Consider the following 21,802-nt stretch of genomic DNA (forward strand, 5'->3'; position numbering starts at 1 on the left):
TGAGCTGATGGAAGGTTTATGAGCTACTGAATTCAATTATGTTTCCCATTCACAGTTAAGATGGGGACAGAACACAAAGTACAAAGTAGACTCTAACTGAAGTCTGCGCCTCAGCAGCTCTGAGTCACCATCCAGCCTCGTCTCCACTGCCAGGGGACAGCAGTGACTTCCAGGACCAGGGACAAGGGCCTGCGGCCGAGGGAGGTACACCACCGAGAGGCACCGCAGCCCAAGGCCTCTTCGGTGGCACACAGACTGTCGTGTCGGGAAGCCCAGGGCCTGGCAAGTCCTCCCTGGGGCCTCTGCCTCATCCAGGAGTGATGCTGGCACCAGAGAAAGGCCGTGTGACTGGTGCCTCACCGACTGATAATGTACTGAACAAAACGAAGCTGACCGTCAGCGCAGACGGGTACCTGGGCTTGGCTGGCTCCGTTCCCGCTGCCGGCGCCCCCGCCGCCGCCGCCGCCGCCACTGCCCTGCGTGTGCTGCTGGGATCCCGTCATCTCCGCCATCCTCCGCTCCATCTGCTCCAGGCGCTCGAGGATGGACATCCTGAACTGGTTATCTAGGGCAGAGCGAGGAAGAGTGAGGTTCGTTCCGAAGAGGGGCCGTTAACCCGTGGCCCGTTCCAGCCCACAGTGCCGAAGACCGCCACCAACTTGACCAGACCTCGGAGGTCTGTCCAGGCTGGGGTCCCCAGCGTGGCCGCGTGGCGGACACCTCACATGAGACCATCGCCTCCACCGCGGCCCCAAGTGCTCAGCTGCCCGGACACAGAAGTCCCTTTTTGTCCAAGCCCTGGTTTCAGGTTCCTGATATCCCATTTCTCTGTCAAATTTCCTGATGAAACCCTTGAAGACACTGGGTAGAAAGGCCCTGAGAGCGAACAAGTGGAATGAATGCAGCTGAAGTGAAACCAGGGGAAGAAAGCGACGGCCGTGGGGACGGAGCTACGGACACGCATTTCTAAGGTGGGACCAGATTCACCCTGACACAGGGAAGATGGCTTTATTTCCTGGCCAGCCTCTGGGTTTACAATTTATCTCAGGAATTTTATCATTTGGTGCCTGAGACCCTTACAGGTGACGCAGTCTTGTCACAGACACACAACTGGGCGCTTCAGCCGCAGGTAAGCAAAACCCCAGGCCATTATTGTCGGGGCCAGAACTGTAACTCAGAGACGCCTGTGACTCTGCACACAGCTGGGATCGGAACCTGTCTCCACATTCACGGGTGTGGACACACGCTCATAAGTGTACAGTAAAGGCGGGCTACATATATCTGTAAAAAAGAAATCATTAGCAACCACATTCATTCAACAGGTTTGAAGAAACGCTGTGCCAGGTGCCGAACAGTGGGCCGGACGGAGGTGGCACGAGGCGGCCCCTGACATAAGCAGGGTGGGAGGGGGTGGCTCTGGGTGTACCAGAGCGATGAGGAGCAGCCAGACCTGCCAAAAGCGGGGGCGAGGTGGCTGCAAATGCCACGGCCCGAGGCCAGACATCTGGGGCCAGGAGCCGTGGGGCCAGACCGCATGGAGCCGGAGGCGGAAGGTGATGGCAGACAGGGGGCACGGACCAGGGAGCACGCCGCTGAGGGCCTGGCTCCGCCACGTGATCGCTGCGTGGCTTCGCATAAAACCATGGTGCCTCAGTGTCCTCGGCTCTTCGTTGTGAACAGCCTCTCGAGGGCGGCGGGGAGAATGAAATGAATCAACACAGGTCTGCGTGCGCAGAGCACGTGCGCAGAGCACGCGAAGCTCTAGATGCGTGTGGCGGCCATCATCCTCTTCAGACAGATGAAGTGAACGCCCTTGGAAACTGACTGAAGAGCTGCAACAATGTATGTCTCCCCCAAACTACTAATGGCAATACTGTTTCCAAAATGCAGCCATCTGATTCACGAAAAGGAATAGCCCGCAGAAGAAGTACCTTTTCAGCGCCCCTTGCCCTGCCATCGATCCTGACCCTAGCGGCTACGGCTTATCGATTCTCCAGGAGATAAAACAAGGGCGGGCTACCACTTAGGGTGCTTCCTCTGCGCCAGGCATGGCTTTAATCGCTTTACAAATAATAACCATTTGCTCATCACAACAATCCACATGAGGTCGGTACTGTTGTTATCCTCGCTTTACAGAGGAGGAAACTGAGGCTGAGGAGTGAACTACCCTGTCTGGCTCCAGGGCCTGGGTGGAGCCACACCGCTGTGTGGCAACAATAGGAAGGACAGTTATGGGAAGAGAAGAGGCACAAGAATTGGGCCGTCTTAGCCCAGGGAATAGAACAGTTTTCTTACAGCAAAAAAGGCAGTACATTTGTTTCCCAGGAAAATTTTCAATACCGAATGTCAGATTGATTTCACTTCATTCGACCCCAAAAGCAAGAGGAGGAACACTGCTTCTCAAGCACTGAGATTATGTTCTCACAAACTACTTCCAGAAAAAATACTGAATGGAAACACTGCTCCTCCTGGGAAGTGAAAGATAAGGTTTTTGCTCAACTCCACACATACAGACAGATGGACAGATGTGACAAACACTGGAGGCCCTGCCGCCTGGCGTGTCTGGGCGCCATGGGACGGCCGCCATGGGACGTAAACCTGGGCGATGCGTGTGAGGTGAACTGGACACGGCCAGTGTCACACTGCCACTAATGGCAAACACAAAATGACCTCAGAGGCGGTATGGGATCCTTGCTCCATGCCCTTTCCATTAAACAATGGAAAATTGGCAGAATGCAGGACACCTGTGTTTGGAGGTCCTTGAAGACTAAGAATTTTACCTTTTGGTTAGAGTTTGATTCCAAATGCCATGGCAGTCACCCTTTGTGGCACTTTCAGGGACTGCCCCCTTGTGAACCTGCCGTGCCCGCCGGCCAACCCCCCAGTCCGGTCTGCACACAGATGTACCCGTGTCTCACTGACATGGGCTGAGCCTCTGTTGCCACCTGGTCTGTCTTCTGCGAGCCTACAGCTCTGGCCTCCATTGCGTGAGTGCTCAGAATCCACGTCACTGGGGTCAGAGCACAGTCTGCGCTTGTTTGGAGCCCGAGGCCAATATTAACATTCCACGTCAGGCAAAGGGGCAGAAGGACACAGCGAGGGCCCCAGCTGCCAGCCCCAAGAGAGCTCTGCGCGGGCGCTGGCCGGGCCATTGCTCCCTATCCAAGGGAGGTGGCTTTGTTCTGGTGGGCGGCGCTGCAGGGAGCTGGCATGTCCTCCGGCCCATCCCCTGCGGAGACAGGCAGACCCTCCCTGACATCAGGGAGCTGGGCCCTGCCTGCGGCGCCTCCACCCAAGTGCCCACCAGCCACCGCTCCGAGTCACCACGGACGTTACTGGCTTCTGTGCCTGGGCTGTGCGCTCAGTGCGGTCCCCCCAGCACTATGCCCTGAGCTCTCTGGCGCTATCAAGCTGCTCTGAGAAGCACTTCGTGAAGACACTAAAAGCAATTATTTGCCTCTTAACAAAATTATATCAGGCATTACGGCATCTCTGAGCCTCTCAAGTCCAAAGGGGGAAGGGAGTGATAAGTAACATGAGGAACGCTCTCCGATGGAAACAAACGAGCTGGCACCCCAGGCGCAGGTCGGCCAGACCACGCTGACCGAGGGTCAGAGGCTCTGACCCGCTCCTCTCCTCTGCGCGGCCAGCACAGCCAGCCCCTGGGTCTACAGCTTACTCACAGAACGACAGTTGTCACGTCTCCATCACTGGCAAGTCAAACGCAACAGCTTTATGCCTGTTTCAGTTTGACAGCTTTGTTATCGCTGTGAAAACATTATTGTAAAATCTTGGCAAATTCAGAGCTATTGCCTTAGCTGTATATTGTGATTAACAGGATAAAGGGAATATAATTTCTTATAAGACCATTTTTTTCTGACTGTTACAGTGAAGAGAGTACATTGGAAGATTCCTTCACTCATTCACGGGTGCCTGCTGAGCGCCTGCGGCGTACCAGGCGAGGGGTGGCTTGTCTTGGACATGAGTGACCATATCCCTGCTCTCACTTTTTGGCCAGCAAGTAACTTGTGGCCTGAATGAGCCTGGATTTTTAAATTAGTATGTTGGGGGAAGAGAGAGAAAACCAACAATGATCAAGGGGGCAGATACACTTGGCCCACTTCTCACCCAGGATGACGCAAACAAAGTCCAATGGTGACTCAGCTCTGAGGGATTCCAAGCCCCGCGTCCCAGCACGGGCCGTGAGTGAGGCGACCGAGCCCTGAGAACAGAAGGCGCCGAGTGCGGCCTAGAGCGCTTGTTTCCCGGAGCACGTCGGGGCGCCAGGGCCCCGCACACACGGCTGCTTCCTCTGGCTGCAGCTGCTGCTGGAAGCTCCGGGCTTTCAGTCCTGGTCCAGAAACACCGGCTGTACCTGCCTCTCCTAAAGAACACATCACCGTTTGTACAGAAAGGCTCTCCCACTTCCACCCTCTGGGGCAGCCATGCTAGAGGCCCCGGCTCTACAGACTGGACGAGGCCGGGTCTGAGTACGGTTACTCTGCACCCAACCTCTGGGTGTGCATCTGCGCACCTGTCTGCTGCAGAGCGTCGGCGGGCTCTGTCCCTGGCTGGGCCTGGCAGGCGGCATGTTGCTCCGAACGGGGCGGGGGTGGGGGAGTGGTCAGGGGCACGCTCTCGCCGGGGTTCTCAGACCCCAGGGGTGTCAGGGTCACCTGCGGGCTTCCTAACAGACTCATGGGTCCTGTTCCCAAAGGTGTTTTGTTTTTAGTGGGTAAGGCCCAGAGGTTGCATGCCTAACAAGTTCTCAGGTGATGCTGAGGCTCCTGGTCTGGGGCCACGTTTCAAGAACCTCGGCCCCAAGACCCCAGCCTCCTTCCACAGGAACGGAGCCTCTGTCCCCTCCCCCACAGGTGCTTGTTAAAGGAGGACCGGGGAGCCGCCTGTGCGGGGAGAAGCACAGGCTCCTACCCCCATGGACCCAGGAGACATCACCTCCACCTCGGAAATCAGGCCCGCCCTCCCTTGGTGCGCAATAACCCGGCTGATCCGCTCTCCTCAAGCACAGGGCGGCTCGGATGGGGCAGGACCTGGAAACCATCCAGTCCTCCCACCTGCGCTGCTCCCTGCGCCTTCTCCCTCGTTCCTGCCAAATCTGACCGCTTTGCCGCCTCTGCCCTGGCTGACTGGAAGGGGGGTCTTCTGGGCGCCTGCCTCTGCCTCTGGCTCTTCTCTAGTGCAGGCTCCCTCTGTGCACGGATTCAGGGAGTGTGGACGTTCAACGGCCATGCAGCCGTCCCTTCCCCGGACCGTCAGGATGCCAGCCTGCACGCACACACTGCACCCCCAAAAGTCAGCGATTACAATGGCCCTGCAGCAACGGTCTGGCTCGGCATCCACTCCAAGTCTCCTCCGGGGCCCGCCCCAGCTGCACCCCTTTCAGCACAAGCGTTTGTAGACTGGACACTGGAGGGGAGCTAAGAGCTCTGGGTTTAATGCTGTCACTGCGTGACTTTGGAAAAATAGTGGTCATTTTGGACCTCAATCTTCCCATCTGTAAAATGGGGATAGTACTCTCTCTTATTGTAGTTTGTGAGGATGAAATAAACTAATGTGTGAAATCTTGTTAGTGCTAAGTCTCCCTTAAGTCTGAGCAATTACATACCTATGGGAGCATTTTAAAAAGTTTAAAAGTTTTTCAATAGTTTTAGATTTGCAGATGAGCTGCAGAAGATGGAGCTACCGCACACCGTTCACCCAGTTTCCCCTCATATTAACATCTTGCATAACCACGGTGCGTTTGTCAGAACCCAGAAACCAATCTTGATATATCACTACTGTTAACTAAATTATAGACTTGAATTAGAATTGGAAATAATGTACTTGTTCTGCTCCAGGATCCAACCAAGGACACCATGTTGTATTTAATTGTTACATTTCCCATTTGCTCTGTGACAGCTTCTCACGAGTCCCTTATTTTTCATGCCTTTAACAGTTTTGAAAAGTATCGGTCAGGTACTTTGTGGGTGTCCCTGAATTTGTGTGTGTCTGCTGTTTCCCAGTGATTAGACTGGAGCCACGAGCTTCTAGGAAGGGCAGCGTGGAGGTCAAGCGCCTGGCCCGTCACGCCGTCAGGGCTCTAGGACAGCGCTGCTGTGGCCTTGATCTTCTGGTGAAGGCCGTGTCTGCGGAACCACTCTGCACAGCTGCTGTTTTTCTCTTCCCGTACTCTGTTCTCCAGAGAGAAGCCATGAAGTCCAGCCTGTCCTCAGGGGAAGGGAGCTGAACCCGCTTCGTGGAGGGGAGTGCCCACAGGGGTTATCTGCAGTTCTCCTACAGGGAAGCTTTGTCCTCTGTTTATTTGGTCATTCATTTGTATCAGTATGAACTCACATATGTTTATCTTTCATCTTCGACCATAACCCAGTACTAAGTCATCTTCCTGCTCCAAGTCTGCCAGCTTTGGCTACTGGGAGCTCTTCCAGGCTGGCTCCTCTGCTTTGGAGCACTTCCTTCCTTTCTGCCATTACTAGATGCTCCAGGTTCATCCCTATCAGCGATTTCTCTAAGGAGCCCTGGTTCCTTTTGGTGGAGAATGGCATTTAGAAACCAAGATCTGGGAGTTGGATGTGCTCATTGCTGTTGGGATGTCACTGCTTCTAGGCACCCTCAGTGGACAGAGCAAGGAAGAACATGTAAGTATAATATCCCAGGCACACACGCATATCTATGATTATTTCTGGGTCTACCTGTATACACACTAAATTAAACAGGAGCCTAACACAGCACCGCGGCATTCATCCCAGCCTTGGAGGATGCATGCACTCCAACCCCGGAACAGCTCTGAGTACTACAGAGCTCAAGATGAAAAAGCATTTCCAGCCAATCACTGGCCCAAAACTCAATGAAAGGTTAGTGGGGGCTTCACAGCCCCTTCTCCTTGGCTGGGTTTGCCCAGTCCCAGCTTCTCCTTCAGGGCTGTTACACAAAGTGTCACATGGCACAGAACAGCCCCGGGTCATCTTTTCATGTCTCTTTGACAGGCATTCCTAACCTCAAAGTGACTCATTTTAAACGACTCAAATCAATAGTCACCTAAAAATTTAAAGTCCCCAAGTAACCCCAGGGTTTTTAAAGAGAGAGAAAATTTCGTTAAGTCAGACACCCACAGTGTGTTCTAAGTTTAGAAAGTCTGGGGTTTGCTGCTGGAAACATGGAGAATCCCAAGTTTTCGGGCGTCTGATGTGAGAAAACGTCTCCGACAGGGGACCCGCGCCAGCCAGGCTTCTCCGGCTCCCGGCGCTCAGCTGCGCCCGCCATAAGCATCTCTGGGCCATAAGCAACCGCCTCAGATCATGGCGCCTACTTAATTTTCATGGCCATAGTGAGCCATACAACAGGAGGCAGTTTCCGGCCTCCTATCCAATCATCGAGCTTAAAAAAATCATAAATCCCTCCTCTTTGACCTGGAGAATCTCCTGTTCTTCAGAGTGTGGCTCAAACTCACTTCAACCTTATGATTTATTGCTGCTACTGAGCATCTATAGCAGGCCAGGCATTCTACATGGGTTATTTCTAATCCTCAAAATAACTCCGAAAGAGTTTCCTCTTCATATTACAGGTGAGGAAGCTGAGGCTCAGAAAACGTGTTACCTACCCAAGGTCATGCTGCTTGCGAGGATCCAGGCAGGGATCTGAATGCGGAGGGACCCCAGATGCGTGTTCTCACCAGCACCTGGCAAGTGTGCGCGTTACCTATTTTCCTACGTGCGTCACTTCCATAGAGCGCACTTCCCGAAAGCAGGGACTCTCTCTTGCATCCCTGGCACCACCTCTGCAGTGGGTGCTCAGTGAATGGGAAGAAATATTTTCTAAGTTAAGCTTCTCCTGGAAGCCCACTTACTGGTGAGGTCACCCAAGCTCTTGGGCAAGGGCTCTGAGCAACTGCTGTTCTGCATGGCGGCCTCCAGGTGGAAGACACAATTAGCAGTCTAATTGCTTGTCCGGGGGGGGGGGCGGGGAGAATGGTCAAAATGACCACAATGCACTGGAGTGGATGGGAAAGCATGTGAGAAGCCGCATCAGTTCACCTGGCTGGCCGCCATTTCCCTGGGGCTCAGGTAAGGGAATCACGTAATCACCGTCTGTTGGTGTGGGACTGGCCGACGCTGAGGAGCACTGGACATCTTCACAGACACAACCTGCGACTTCACAGCAACGCTGCTTCTCCCTGCCCACAGATCCCTGCCTTTTCCATGCCCCCACTTTTCCCTGAAATGAACTAGTATTTGGGCCACAGACAGCTGGCAGCACACCTTAATGAGGAGTGCCTATAATTAGTTACAAAAGTGCTCAACAAGTCAGCCAGGTTAGGCCGTTGTAGAAACGGGGCATTTGCATTGTGGTACACAAAAGACACATTTTCTAGAGCAGCCTCAGAAAGTGTGCGTGGACCGGGAGGCCTGAGCATGAGCAAACCAGCAGGATGTGCACCGGCGAGGACTTGGGATGACGGTTGCTTGAGCTGACCCCCCGTGGGCCTTGCAGCCAGAGCAGAAGAAAAAGTTTTGCCTTGGCAGGTAAATGAATGAAGGAGCGATCACCAAATACCATCTGCTATTTTAAAACGCGTTATTTGTAGCTCAAGTGCACATGTGCCCTCCTGTTGCTATTTGGACCAGGAGCGAGAGGCCATCTCTCGTTCCATTTACAGCCCTTGGCTGTGCTGGCAGGAAGGGCCGATGAGAAACAAGGAAGCATGACTTGAACTATTTCTGTAGAGAACTGTAATTGCTGCTTAGGAAGTCTCCTAAATTTTTTAGGAAGCTCGGAAAGACGGGGAAAATGAAGTCACTTAATTCCTTCCCAGAATAAACGGGGCCACCGGAGTGCATTAAGCCGCTCCTGCCGGGCAAGCCATTTAAGATGTCCAAGTGCAGAGGAGAGGGTAAGGGCCGGACGGAGATAAGGCACAAGCTGTACCACTCTGATTTTCCAAAGCAATGGCTAAATTTAGCCCTAGGAAAAATGGCCATACTCCACTTCTCCAAAACTCCCAACTCTATGCACCAAAACACTAGAAATGGAAACCAGCCCTTCTTCTTAGACTTTCTTCACTTGCAGTGCTTTTGGATTCGCATTTCCTCTCCTTGGTCTGCGTTTTGCACTATTCACAAATGCCGAGTCTTAGACACGTCAGGAAAAGTCAGGACACTGCTGCTAAAATGACTCATGGGATCAGGAGAGCCCGTGTCACAAGGGCAGCGCCGCGGAGCGGCAGTTGCTGCTCATGCGGGGTCTCTCAGCACTGGGGTTTGAGGGCTATGAGCGCAAAAATTGCAAACCTGTTCTGCAAGGACGCGAAGGCCGACTCAGGGAGCTCTGTGGGGGCAGAGCGTGGCACCGAACATGGATGAGCCCCCAATAGTGCAGGGGCCAAGTGCACGGTAAGTGAAGCAGCAAACCCAACTGGCATACACAGCAGCGAGCCCACAGCCAGTGAGCGTGGGAGCAAAGGACCTCGGGCCCTGACCTGGAGTCCACACCTGCCCTGACATTGTCTGCAAAGGAGTAGAGCTTTTTAGCCCTGGCTGCTGTGGCTCAGTGGACTGAGTGCTGGCCTGAGAACCAGGGGGTCACTGGTTCGATTCCCAGTCAGGGCACATGCCTGGGTTGTGGGCCAGATCCCCAGCAGGGGGGGTGTGCGAGAGCCAACCACACATGGCTGTTTCTCTCCCTCTCTTTCTCCCTCCCTTCCCCTCTCTCTAAAAATAAATAAAATCTTAAAAAGAAAAAAAAAAGAGTAGAGCTTTTCAAAAAGAGTCAATTGGGAGGACCCTGCCACCACCATTTCCATACACAGTGACAGTATCGGCACAGATGGAGACATTCCGGAGGAGGAGCAGTGACACAGATGAGACTTGGGAAAGCAAGTAAACACAAGGAAGAGTGAGGTCTTCAAAGGTGCTGGAACGAGACTCGGGAATGAAGGGCAATCGATCTGACCTGGACACAAAGACGTGACCGTGGAATGACATTTAAGTGCATGAAGAAAAATGGAAAAATACATTCATTAACCACCAGCAGGCTGGTCTGTGAGGCCAAGCTGTGACAGAAAAACCAACCTCTCAACATCCTTCGGGCGGACCCATGGGGAACCAGGGCCAGACAGGCTCGCTGTGCAAATGTCCCCTGAGTACTCACTGCTCAGACGCTGCTGCTTGGCACGTGGGCCACAGCTCTGGGGTGTCACTGTGACCAAGACAGCTCAAGGTTTGATCACCACCAAATTAGGTACGAGCCTTTATTTCAAGGACCTCTGTCTAATACAAAGCTCAAGGGACACTCTGGTAGCTCAATGAGACCAGCGGCTGAGTTCCTTCTGTCCCCATTACATTCCTGAGGCCTAGCAGAATGCCTGGCACATAGTAGGTCCTCAATAACTATTTACCGAATAAGTGACTTCATTGTCTCTGTTCAAAATAGGAAATGCGAATTTCCAGGAGGGCAAGGGAAAGGATGCAGTGCAGAACAAGGCCTTTGTTCCTTTACTCATTCCTGTGAGGTGCTTTCTCAGCCAAGTTATGAAAAGCAGAGCCCTCGCAGCCCCCACGGCCACGCCTCGCCCGATCCTAGTGAAGGCACCAGGAGCCGCGTGTCCGAAGTCCGAGAAATCGCCTCCCTGAGGCTGGCGTACGGCTCCTTCCCTTGGCAGCCTCCCCCTTAGAAGCACCAAGGTTAGGGCGGAGACAATGGGAAAACTCAAGGAAAAAGAAAACGGGGAAGATGTGTTATGTGGTACTTAGGGAAAAGATGTTAAAGAGAGAGGGGGCGGGGGGGGGGGAAGAGAGAAAGGAAGAAAGGAAAATATTGGCTGCTTCTAGCTAATCCTCCCAAGTTACATAGATGTTACCTGCCCCGAGGTCCTGGTGGTTTTCAAACTGCAAAACCCACGTGTGTTCAGGACTCGAGCTGCATCCCACTCCCACTCCCACTCCCACTCCGCCCCTCAGAGGCCGTGCTGGGCAGTGCCATGTCGTCAGAGCTGACGGGGCAATGCCACCTGGACGGGCTTCCTGACTCTTGCGGACTCAGGAGAGAGTGAAATTCCAAGATGATTCAAAAATATGTATTTTTTTAAAAATGCTGGATTCTACAGAGAGCCTTCAGTCCAGAACTCAATGTTTATTAACTATAATAATATTTGTTCACAATGCTCTAAGATTTTGTAAAACCCTGGAATAAATAAAGGTGAAGTCCTTTCCAAACTCATAGGGTAAAATATAGTATTTTAAAAGAAACGGCTGTATTACTTTAAAATATTGGCCACTTTAGGTCTTAATAGAGAAAATGATTTAAGAATACTCTTTTCTAATTTAGTATATGCCTCTCTGACAAAAACATTAAAAAAAAGTCCACATTATGCACCGGAAACATTTTGTTCGGGAATAAAACATCCCTCCAAGGGAACCACCAGAGCAAGTGTTCGGCCACGGAGCTCCCTCCTGGCAGTGCCGTGGTGCCCGCAGGGACCACTGCATGTCCTGGCTCCCCAGGCCACCCAGGAACATGCCGAGGGCCCCCTCTGCCCACAGGCCACCCCGTCCAGGCGGGGACTGGGCGGAGGACTAGCGTGCCACGTCTCCCGCTGGCACCCCCAAACCAGGGCAGTCTTCAAACTTCTGTCAACTCCAGGCTGGGGAAGCCTAAATGGATGTCTTTTTGAGGCCTGTGTTCAAACATCCCTTGGATCAGGGGCAAAACTGAAACACGCAACAGTGTTGTCCACTACATCGGGACGCTGCTTGATTTCATAGATCGTGGGCTTGTCCCATCTCGCTAGCCTCACGAAGTCCCCAAATTGGGCTTCTTTAATTATCCCACTCAGAGCGTGGTTGGCCTGAAGGTTCAGGCAGCCGTTACATAATGGAACGAAAGATCAATAACCAACTTGAAGGGCACTGCTAGGCCTGGGAGCTGTGCCTCATTAACCTTAACACGTCCTGGGCCCCTCTTCTCCCTTCTTCCTTACTGTCCCCATTTCCCTGCCCCGCCCGAATTCTGTCCCCTTCCACCTCGTATTTCCCTCCCTGCATTCACTTAACTGGTAACAGCCCTGGATCCAGGTGTGCCTGTTCCAGGTGGCTGATAAAAAATACTTATGATTAACAAAAGAGGAGGTAGGAGCAAGATTTTGTGAGAAGAGTGCAATGAAGCTCAGGCAAAGCTGTTATACAGAAAACATGCACTAAATCCTCCAAAATGGTTAGCCGTGAGTCCCAAATTTGGCTGAACTCAGCAGACAAAGCAAAAGGGGAAGCAGTCAGTTTCAAGATCGATGTCAGTTGCTTTGGATAGCATGTCTCTTCTTGGTACTAAAGTCTGAAATTTCTCCTACAAATTCTAATAAGAAAGACACTGTCATCCTGACTGGTGTGGCTCCATGGGTTGGGTGCCGTCCTTCAAATCGAAAGGCCGCTGGTTCGATGCCCTGTTGGGGCACATGCCTGGGTGGTGGGCCAGAGGTCCCCAGTTTGCGGGCATGCGAGAGGCAACCAATTGATATTTCTCTCTTTCTTCCCCCTTTCCACTCTCTCTAAAAATAAATAAGTATTCTAAAAAAAAGAAAGAAAGACAACATGACATCAATAGCTTTGCAATAATAGCAATACTGGGTTTCCAATGACTATGTTTACTACCATGTTAGTATTACAGAACACCGAGACACCACTTCATGAAAGTAATTTAACAAAGGGCCAGTGTGGTCCACTTTCCTAGCTTTTTGATGATTTGGTATAAGTTAAGGGTAAACTAAAGTATTCAGAGGCCTAAGTACTACTTTTTACTGCTACCTCTTTTTTGAACAATATTTTATGATCCTGATTTTTAAATCTAAAAATTGGTGAGTCAAATGTTTTACATTTCTTGAAGGAAAAGCTTCTGTATTTAGTGGGTTTTATTTGTTTATCATTAAGTAACTCGCACTGTAAGTCGGTGGCCCTTAACCTTTCAAAAGTCTTTTTACTGCAGGGAAATGCCTTCTTCTTTCTTCACTTGTGAATAAATACATCTGGAGTTTAGCAATGAGCAGAGCCCTGCACAGGTAATTTCCACAGTTTTTCATGGAAAGAGGGCAGCGGCCAACTTTTTAGTTCATCTGTCAATAAACACAACAATCAAGGCACTAGTCAGCCCTGTTTCGTGACTTGGTCCCCAGAAAAGTACAGACACATACAAGTCACATTCAATTTCTGGAGACTCCCAGACCCACAGGGGCCCATGGATTCCAGGCTCAGGACCATTTTGTGGGGATGGTCTACTGAACCATCTCCCAAGCTGCAGGCTGGGGACCATCCCCAAGAGATGTCATTCAGCAGACCACAAAAACACAATGTTGGGTCCAAGGTGTTTCGAAAACAGTAGGTTAAACGTAACTAAATACATTTATGCTTCGTTAATGTACGGCTTTTCTGAACCTTAACATGTACGCTCATGTTTCCCGATCCAACCTGAACACTGTCTGGGGGGAGTTTCTCACACATGTTCCCTGTGACTGACACCCCCACAGAAGGGCCTCAGGACCGGCACCAGCCCTGAGGAACACACGGTCTCTGAAGTTAGCGAGTCCCTGGTCCACGCTCTTCTTCACGGAAGGCTCGGGTGCCGCTCAGCCTACCAGTTCCCCCCAAAAGTGACGTGGACTAACGGGGAGTGCCCCCAGGGACCTCCATGGGAAGCTGCTGACCCTGTGTCTCTCCCTACCGTCTCTCCCTTCCTTCTCGGTCTCTCCTTCTCGCCCTGCTCGTGGTTCAGGCCCTCCGGCTCAGACCACCGCAGACACCCACCAGCACCCCCGAACCCATTTCCTCCTTCCCTTCCAGTTGCTCCAATGCTGCACAAGGATTCACCGCACTCTCTTTGCTTTGTTCCATTTGAGAATAAAAATAAGATTGTAATTATAATTGATAATAAGAATGCTTGGGTTACCAAGAAACTTAAATTACTCTCTTAGGGTTTAGCCTTATAAAAAGGTAGAGAGTTAGACTTTGAAATTTCAGAAAACCATTTTGAGTTCTACCCTATAAATTAAGAATCTTTACCAAGAAGCTTCCATTTACTTGTTACTTTACATATACACTTATTTTTATCCAAGCAACATCATTTAATATGCAAATATGAGGCTCTCCATTTCCTTCGTTTCATAATATGTTGTTATATATTTCTATATTATGTAGAATGTTCTATGTATTTATTTCTGTTATATATTTCTATATTATGTAGAATGTATTATGTTCTACATAATGTTTGATGGTATACAGGTGATATGTGCACATACATATCATTTTAACTATTTTCCTCCTGCAAATACAGATCATCCCTAGGAGTTCAAAAAGGGCCTTGTTCTCCAGGAACCTGGGACCCTACCTCCCACTTGTTGTGCTGTTTATCTGGGAACAGTTGGCTCATAAGCTTTTAGAATATCATCAGTTTTAGGCTGAGCACTTCTTACTTTTTACATTAGAGAAGACATTTCTCATATACACACAAAAATGCCAGGGGCATTGATTCTGGCTAGAGCGGAATGAGTGGTTTCTTTTGCCAAAAGAGACAAATGGCTATTTAAATAAATTCTCTGCTGATTAACCCAAACCACAGAGTGCAATGTGAAGGACCTGAACCGTCTCTCGGAGGCCGGTCCGAGGAGACGCCAGCACCGTGGGAAGGCTGGCCGAAAGGGGCGGCTCTGCTGTCTCCTTGCTGAGGCACGGCCAGGGGACGAAACTGCGGGGCCCTCGCAGGGCGCGCCTCTGCAGCGTGAGAGTGAACAATGGCTTCTTCAGGATTGTGGGCACCAGGGCAAAGATGGCAACGTGCTGGTCCCTGCAGCGCCCGCCTGCCTAGCATCCCCTCCCCTTCCTGACCGTGGGCCTTGGGCCTCCCGGGGGAGCCGCGCCTGCCCTGGGCTCTGTTCAGGTGCTGCGGACCTCCATTCCTGGCGCCTGGCCCTGCCGATGGCAGCAGCACCTGCTCTCATTCAACCGACTGGACGCAGGAGTCCCGCCGGGCCAATAAGGGCAGAACAGTTCCTGGAACTCCTGGGAAAGAAGTGCTGTTTTCCCAAAGATATTTGCTAAAAATGGCAAAATACAGCCCTGGAGCTGTGATGGGGCCATCTTGCTACCATTCTGGGAAATCCTGCCCGAGATTAAAATCAATATGAAGGCGAGGAGAGCCAGGAGAGGGGACGGGGGCTCCTCCGACCGCCCTTCCCTTCGCACTGGGAACCAGCGGCACCTGAACTCAACTGCACGCCTAGACTTCGTAACAGGCAATGACCTGTTCGCACAGGTCAGTTTCGGTTCTGTCACAGCTAAATGAGGGTCTAAGGTAAATCTACTCATTGAAATGTGGATCCTTTTGCTAAACAAATACTGGGAAAGTCCTGCTTCCACCTACAACCTAATATATATTTAATATCATTAAATATACCTTAGAAGTAGTACACAAATATCATTCAGTTTCTCTATAAAACATGGGATAAGTTATGGCAGAAATAAACTTATCTGAAACATTCTGATTACTCAAAGAAATCAGAAAAACAGGAAAAGGTGTCCTGAGCCCCAGCCTGGCTGGAGACCATCTGTTGTTGAGGTGCAGACCTCCGGAAGTTTCTTCCCTCACTCTGCCGCAGGTCACCGGCGCATCGACTCTCATGAGGACAGGCGCATCCCACAGGGTAGACTCGCGACAGGACACTGAGATCTAAAGGGGACTCGGGAATTCTCTGGCCCGGGGGCCAACAGCAGCCTTCGGCCGTGCCCCACAGAAGGCAGCAGAGCCCCGCCACACGCTCACATATATTTGAGACAAAAAACCCCCCAAACTGACGCTACCCTCGCGTGCACAATGCACTTTGATTTTAAACACTGCCGAGGGGGCCACTAAACTGGCTTCCTCTGTCACTGCCGGCCGGCTGAGGGGACAGGGCCTGCGCTGCGATGCCGGGACCTAAGGCAGCTGACCGCAGCCGCCTCATTTGGTTGGTGGTAGAGCTGGGACAAAAAACTAGCGTTCGGGCTGCTACAATCTGATACAGTTTGATATTGAAGCAAAGCACACAGCTGTTACTTATGCGCATTCCCAGACTGCCAGCCTCTGGCCAACCCTGAGGTACCGGAAAGATGATTCAGGTGTCAGGCGGGCCATCTACTTTACGCTGTGCACGCCAAGCCTCCCAGGGCCACTTCCAGACCACTTACGTGATAACCCAAGTCCACCAGGGACCTTGAACTGACCTGAACGGGACAGCCTGCGGCGTCTGTGCCCATGTCCCCCCCAGACGAGGTGGAGCGCAGCGCACGGAGGAGGCCAGAGGCGGGCTGGGGTTAGGCTGGAAGGACCCAGTATGTTCTCGTCGCTATCCGAGGAGTCACTCCACGCAAGAATCTTTTTGTCGCTAACAGCACTGAGGAAACCCACCTCCCAGATCTCACTTTGCTGGGGCAGTGGGGTGGACCCAGCCTGGGCGCGCCCCACCCCGCAGAGAGCTGCAGATCGAATGGGGGACGGGCCGTGGGGGAAAGGCCTCACGGATGAAATCAGATTTGAGTTTGGCCCAGAGAGTAAGGAAGTAAAATTCAGAGGGGCCCGTGGGGCAGGGGCCGACAGGCCAGCCGACCGCGACAGGGGGCCCCTGCCGAGCAGCCGAGCAGCTGCCCGCAGCCGGGAGGGCCGGCTGAGAGCGCGCGGTCGGAGTCGGGGGTGGTGCGAGTCAGGCAGAAGAAGAAAAGTGAAAAAGAAATAGAAAGACTAACTGGTTAATTTGAGTATTTGCTAAATGTTAACTTAATATATCTGGAGAAACACATTTCCATTATTGGCCATCTCTTTCCACATTACAAAAATATTATGTAAGTTTAGCATCAGCAGCTTAACTCCAATCAACATTTACCCTGATTAAATTCCTTCCATATTTTAGCTTCCTCAAATTACTATTGAATCATAAATTACAATTTTCTTAACACGTGTCGATCTCTCTCTCTATCTTATGTCTAAAGTTATGATCTACTTTCAAGCTTACACAACAATATAAAATTAAGCAACTTACAGGTACCATGATGTACTTTCAAAACTAAAATCTCAGTTAGTATGAGAGAGGCACTTTACTAAAATGAAGCATCAAGCAAGATTATACTGGCACTGGCTACCCCCTACCAGCGCCCCTGCCCCTTTAAAAAGAGAGCCACTTGTACTGACAAAGTATCAGACTGTGGCTGTAATGGGTGCTGTCCTGCTTAGAGGGTGCAGAGCAAGCATTTCCCGGTGGTAAAGGCGTCTCCCTGGCTGCCTGCTGTGTGCGCACCCAGACCGAGGCTCGTCAAGGGGGAGTGAAGACCACTGGGTCATCCGACTTCGGGGCAACCCACGGGGGAAGGGGATAAACCCAGCACTGCAGACCTTCACAGCTATGAACTCTAATGTCGTTGTGATGAGGTGACGACACCCCTTTGTGTCATGTCACCCTGCAGGCTCCTGAGCACTTCCTAAGGGTTAAATGTGACTAATGGTAACACGTAGCTTTTAATGGGGTTCAGTGCATCTCATCTAGACTTCTCCCATCACCACTTAAAATTAATTGCTGGCTGTCAGAATGTACCTGGAAGACAAGAAAATTCATTGTGTGCAAGGTGTCAGAAAGACAAAATTAACCCTGCAGCGCTGCTTCTACAGTTGCTAGGAAGCCTGGAGCGCGGTTTACGGCCCGCCGCGAGAAAGTGCGGACGATGGTACGGCCTGAATGCCGCTTCCTCAGTTCATCCCCCATTTCACTTTCCTGGATCCTCACTGTTCTCTTGCCTAACCCTTCACCGCATCTCTTTTGATCTTGCCTCCTTATGTAATATGTATTTCTCTGAGCGCCCTTAAATCACTTTTTGAAAAAAAGTCGAGGTGTACGTGATGCAACTTGCATCATGTGTGGACGCCAAAAGCTTTTTGGCGAAGGAACGCGTACGTGGAGTGAGCTCTCGGGTACCGGGCTCGCAGACTGCGACGGCGCTACGGGTGGTGTTTCACAGTGAAGACCTGGCACTGCTCAGAGAGGCTCCTTTTGAAAAGATCAATGGACTACAAATATTCAATCACTTCAAGTCAGAGAGAGCAAAGCCCTTTAAATGTGAGAAGGCACAGCAGGCACACAAGGGACACCTGGGAAAGGGGCGGGGCCGTGTGCTGAAAAACAAAGAGCTTCCAGAAACCACTGCGCAGGCTACAGAACTGTGCCACGTTGAACAAAAAACAGTCTTTTTTAAAAAACCTTGCTGGGGGCTACCTAAAGTCATGTCTTAAAACATGTACACACGTTAACACTTTTTCCTTAAACATTTTAAACAAGCCAGCCTACAAACACAGTTCTGCAACTTCAGAAGTTCGGGACAGAGGTGATCAAAACAGCAGAAAAATCCTGAACGCCCCCAAAGGAAACTCCGCATGTCCCCAAAGCATGCGCTGCCGGTGCTGCCAGAGGACAGGCGCCTTAAGCTGCGCACTTGACTCTGAGCATCATTAAGAGCTTCCCGTCTTTCACTCGGGAAACTTTCAATGCCAACTACTTCCTTAATTTCACTATCTTCCTCATACGAAGTGAAAAATCCTCGGTTCCCCCGTTATCTGTGCTCTCTAGAACGGTGGTCAGGAAAGAACTGCAGCGGCGACCACGCGGTTACAGACGGGAAGGCCCAGCAGGGTCCTGAACAGAAGGCTGAAGAAAACAGTACGTGTCTGTGTGTGTTTATCACGAAAACAGAAGAACTGATTAAAGAACCCTTAAACGACACAACGCTGCTGCCGCTGGGGCATCACACCCGGCACCCCTGCTCGGAGCCTGGGGTACAGTGAGTCGGGGCGACTGGCGCAGCCCCCGGGAACACGCAGCGGTCCCCGCCTGTTTCCTTTGCCAAGCTGGAGTTATCTGGGAACTGCTTATCCTGGGGGTAAATGCTGTGTTCTAGAACATTACATACTATTGCTCCCTAAATCAGATATAAAGATAAACAGAAGCTTATTAGCTATCATCTAATTCTGGTCTTAAAATAACAAATATGTTCCTACAAACACACACCATGCAAAGTGCTACTGCTTCATGTATTTTTCTTTCTTTGTCAGGTTCCCAGGCAATAGATTCTCTCAATGACACAGATTCTTTAAGTGGCAAGAGAAAAGACCAGCCAGACGTTCACCACATATGACAAAATTTGTTGGGAGCACTCATTTGAAGTTTCGGGTTTTAGCCTCCCTGGTGAAAAAACTGCAATGCGTTCAATCAACTACAAGCGCGTTTCTGCGATCACCTGCGAGCCCTCACGTTCGCCGCGTGTGCTTTACTGATCAGAGGCTCCAGGCCAACAGAAATCAACCAAGCACAGGGGACAAAACAGAAAAGTTTAACATTGTCATCATTCCCTGGTGGAGCAGTTGCTTAAGAAAGTAATTTGCAAGAGTACTAAAGTTTCAGAAATTTAGTTTGCTGCTTACATTGTAGAGAAATTTGTTTTGACGCCTGCAGAAATCTAGGGAGATTAAAAAAGGCTTGGGCAGGGCTGGCTGCCTCTAACATTGTGCACGACCTAAGAAACCAAATCACCAGCCGCTAGAGATGCAAGAAGACCCCGGGAAGCTTCTGTTCCAGCCCCCCTGACCTTGGATGGTGGAAGCAAGGGTCACGGGGCCTCTCCTGCCCCAGGTGCGCAGGTAAGCAAAGCTCCCAGAAGTTCTTCCAAACCTTCAGTCTCTGAACTCAACCAACTTTCCCGGCCGAGTTCTACGCACGGATTAATAAAACGTTCATTCACTCCATTGGCCTGCTGGGAAAGGCAGCCTCCAACCGCCGCGTCCTGCAGAGGCGCCCGGGCCCCGCGCCTCGCGCCTCTCTTCCCGCGGAGGGGGCACCCGGCCCGGCCCTTCTCGCTTCTCCCCACACCCCAGCTACGGAGCACCTGTTCCGGCCCTTCTCCCCGTGCCCCGCCCGGGGGGCACCTGTCCCCGCCCCTCTCCCTGTCACGGGGGCACCTGTCCCCGTCCCCGCCCCTCTCCCCGTCGCCCCCCCCCCGCCGCCCCGCGCCCCGCAGCGGGAGGGAGTGCTCGATCCGAAAAGCCCGCCGCGCCGCGCCGCGCCTCGCACACAAAACCCAGCCAGAGGCCCACCGCCCCCAGCGGCCTCCGCGACTCGGCCACTCCTCGCACGCGCGCCCGCCACCGTCACTCACCCCAACACTCCCATTGCCCCGCGAACACACGCGTGTTCTCACACCCACTCCCGCCCTCGTAGAGACGCGCGCGCTCTGCTTCGCTCCCTAAACCCGCGTGACCTCACACCCACTCGGCGCACTTCAGCCGCAGACACGCGCGCCCCGTCAACACACGCCGGCCCCCAGGTCCTCGCGCCTCAAAACGCACTCAGTCCCTCGCTCTCTACCAGCACGCGCGGTCAGGCTCCCGCTGCTCCGCGAACACGCGTGGCCGCACACCCGCTCCTCAAACTCGCCCGCCATCCGCACGCGCCCCGCACACTCGTCCTAGGGCCCCTCCCTCACTCACGCTCTGTCAACACAGGCCGGTCCCCACGCGCACTCACGCGTCAAAACACACACTCCTCCCCCGCGTAAACAGGCGCGCCCCTCACCTTCCGCACCCTGCTCCTCCACACACGCGCCTGTCCTCGCACCCACTTCTCACACCCGCCACACCAGCGTAAACACGCGCGCCCCCCGCCGCGAGCACGCGTGCTCCCCACGCCCCGGCCGCGGCGCGCGCGCCCCCGGCCCCGCCCCCGCGCGCCCCGCGCGCCCCCGCCGGCCGCCGCCCTCGACCGCACGCCCCGGGCCGACTCTCCCCTCGGCCACACGCACACTCACTCGGACTTGAGGAACACAGCCACCGCTCCGCCACGCTGGCGCCGAGTCGCCTCGGTCTTCCTTCTCCTCCCGCGCGGCCGCGCCCGGTCCGGCCCCGACAACCCAGCCCGGTCCGACCCGCTGAGCTCCACACACCGCAGCTGGAACGACTCCGGCTCCGGGTACCGCTGTCTCCCCGCCACAGCCCGAGTGCGCCGCCCGGGCCAATGGCGGGGCGCGGCGGTGAGCTCACCGGCCTCGGCCCCGCCCGTGGGCCAATCCGAGGGCGTGACGTCACCTGGAGCTGGGCAGAAGCAGGTGTGGGGCGCGGAGCCGCTCGGCGCGGGGACTGCGCCGGAACTGCGCCCGAGCCGCGCGGCGCCGCGCTGGACGGCGGCGGGCCCGGCCCGGAGGGTGCGGGCGGAGCGCGGCCCCACGGCCCCTAGGCCCCTCAGGCGGGGTCCCGGCGGGCCACGGCCCCCCGTAACGGCGTCGCCTCGGTCCCCGCCCAGATTCCGGGAGGCCCACCAGGGGGGCTGCCGCGGTCTGCTCGAGGGCAGGGACGGCTCCGAGCTCGACGGCAGCACCAGGGCCCAAGGCCCCGGGAAGCCTCCTAGGGGCCCCGCGCCATGCGGCGGGGGCGCACGAGCTGCGTGTTCTGGACCGAGGAGCCGCCCCGCGCCCGGCCCGAGGACTCCTGGCCCCGCGGCGCCGTAGGGTCTGCGTGGGAGACCCGAGCCCCGGGGCCCCCAAGTACCCGGGCTCGGGCTTCCGGTGCGGCCCTGGCGCACCCTGCGGCGGCGGCGTCTGCAATGCAGCCGCGGGAGGAGCCGGCACTGCGCTGCGCTGAGCCGCGAGCGGGGGAGCGAGGAAGGCTGGGCGGGAAGGAGGGGCGCAGGGCGCGGCGAGCCGGCCGACGGCCGAGGAGCTGGGCAGCGCCTTTGAGAACG

General features: G+C 53.5%; 1 protein-coding gene across 1 annotated transcript in view; it reads right to left on the bottom strand.

Annotated features, from left to right (window-relative positions):
* CAMTA1 (calmodulin binding transcription activator 1) overlaps nucleotides 1-21,802 on the bottom strand; it is a 723,509-nt gene that overhangs the window by 29,063 nt on the left and 672,644 nt on the right. The window contains exon 12 of the mRNA XM_054579829.1: nucleotides 414-565. Coding sequence (XP_054435804.1) covers nucleotides 414-565 — 152 coding nt within the window. The remainder of the gene's footprint in view (nucleotides 1-413; nucleotides 566-21,802) is intronic.

This window comes from Pteronotus mesoamericanus, unplaced genomic scaffold (assembly GCF_021234165.1).
Source record: "Pteronotus mesoamericanus isolate MK-2021 breed Mesoamerican mustached bat unplaced genomic scaffold, CSHL_Meso_final contig_557, whole genome shotgun sequence".
NCBI classification, from domain to species: domain Eukaryota; kingdom Metazoa; phylum Chordata; class Mammalia; order Chiroptera; family Mormoopidae; genus Pteronotus; species Pteronotus mesoamericanus.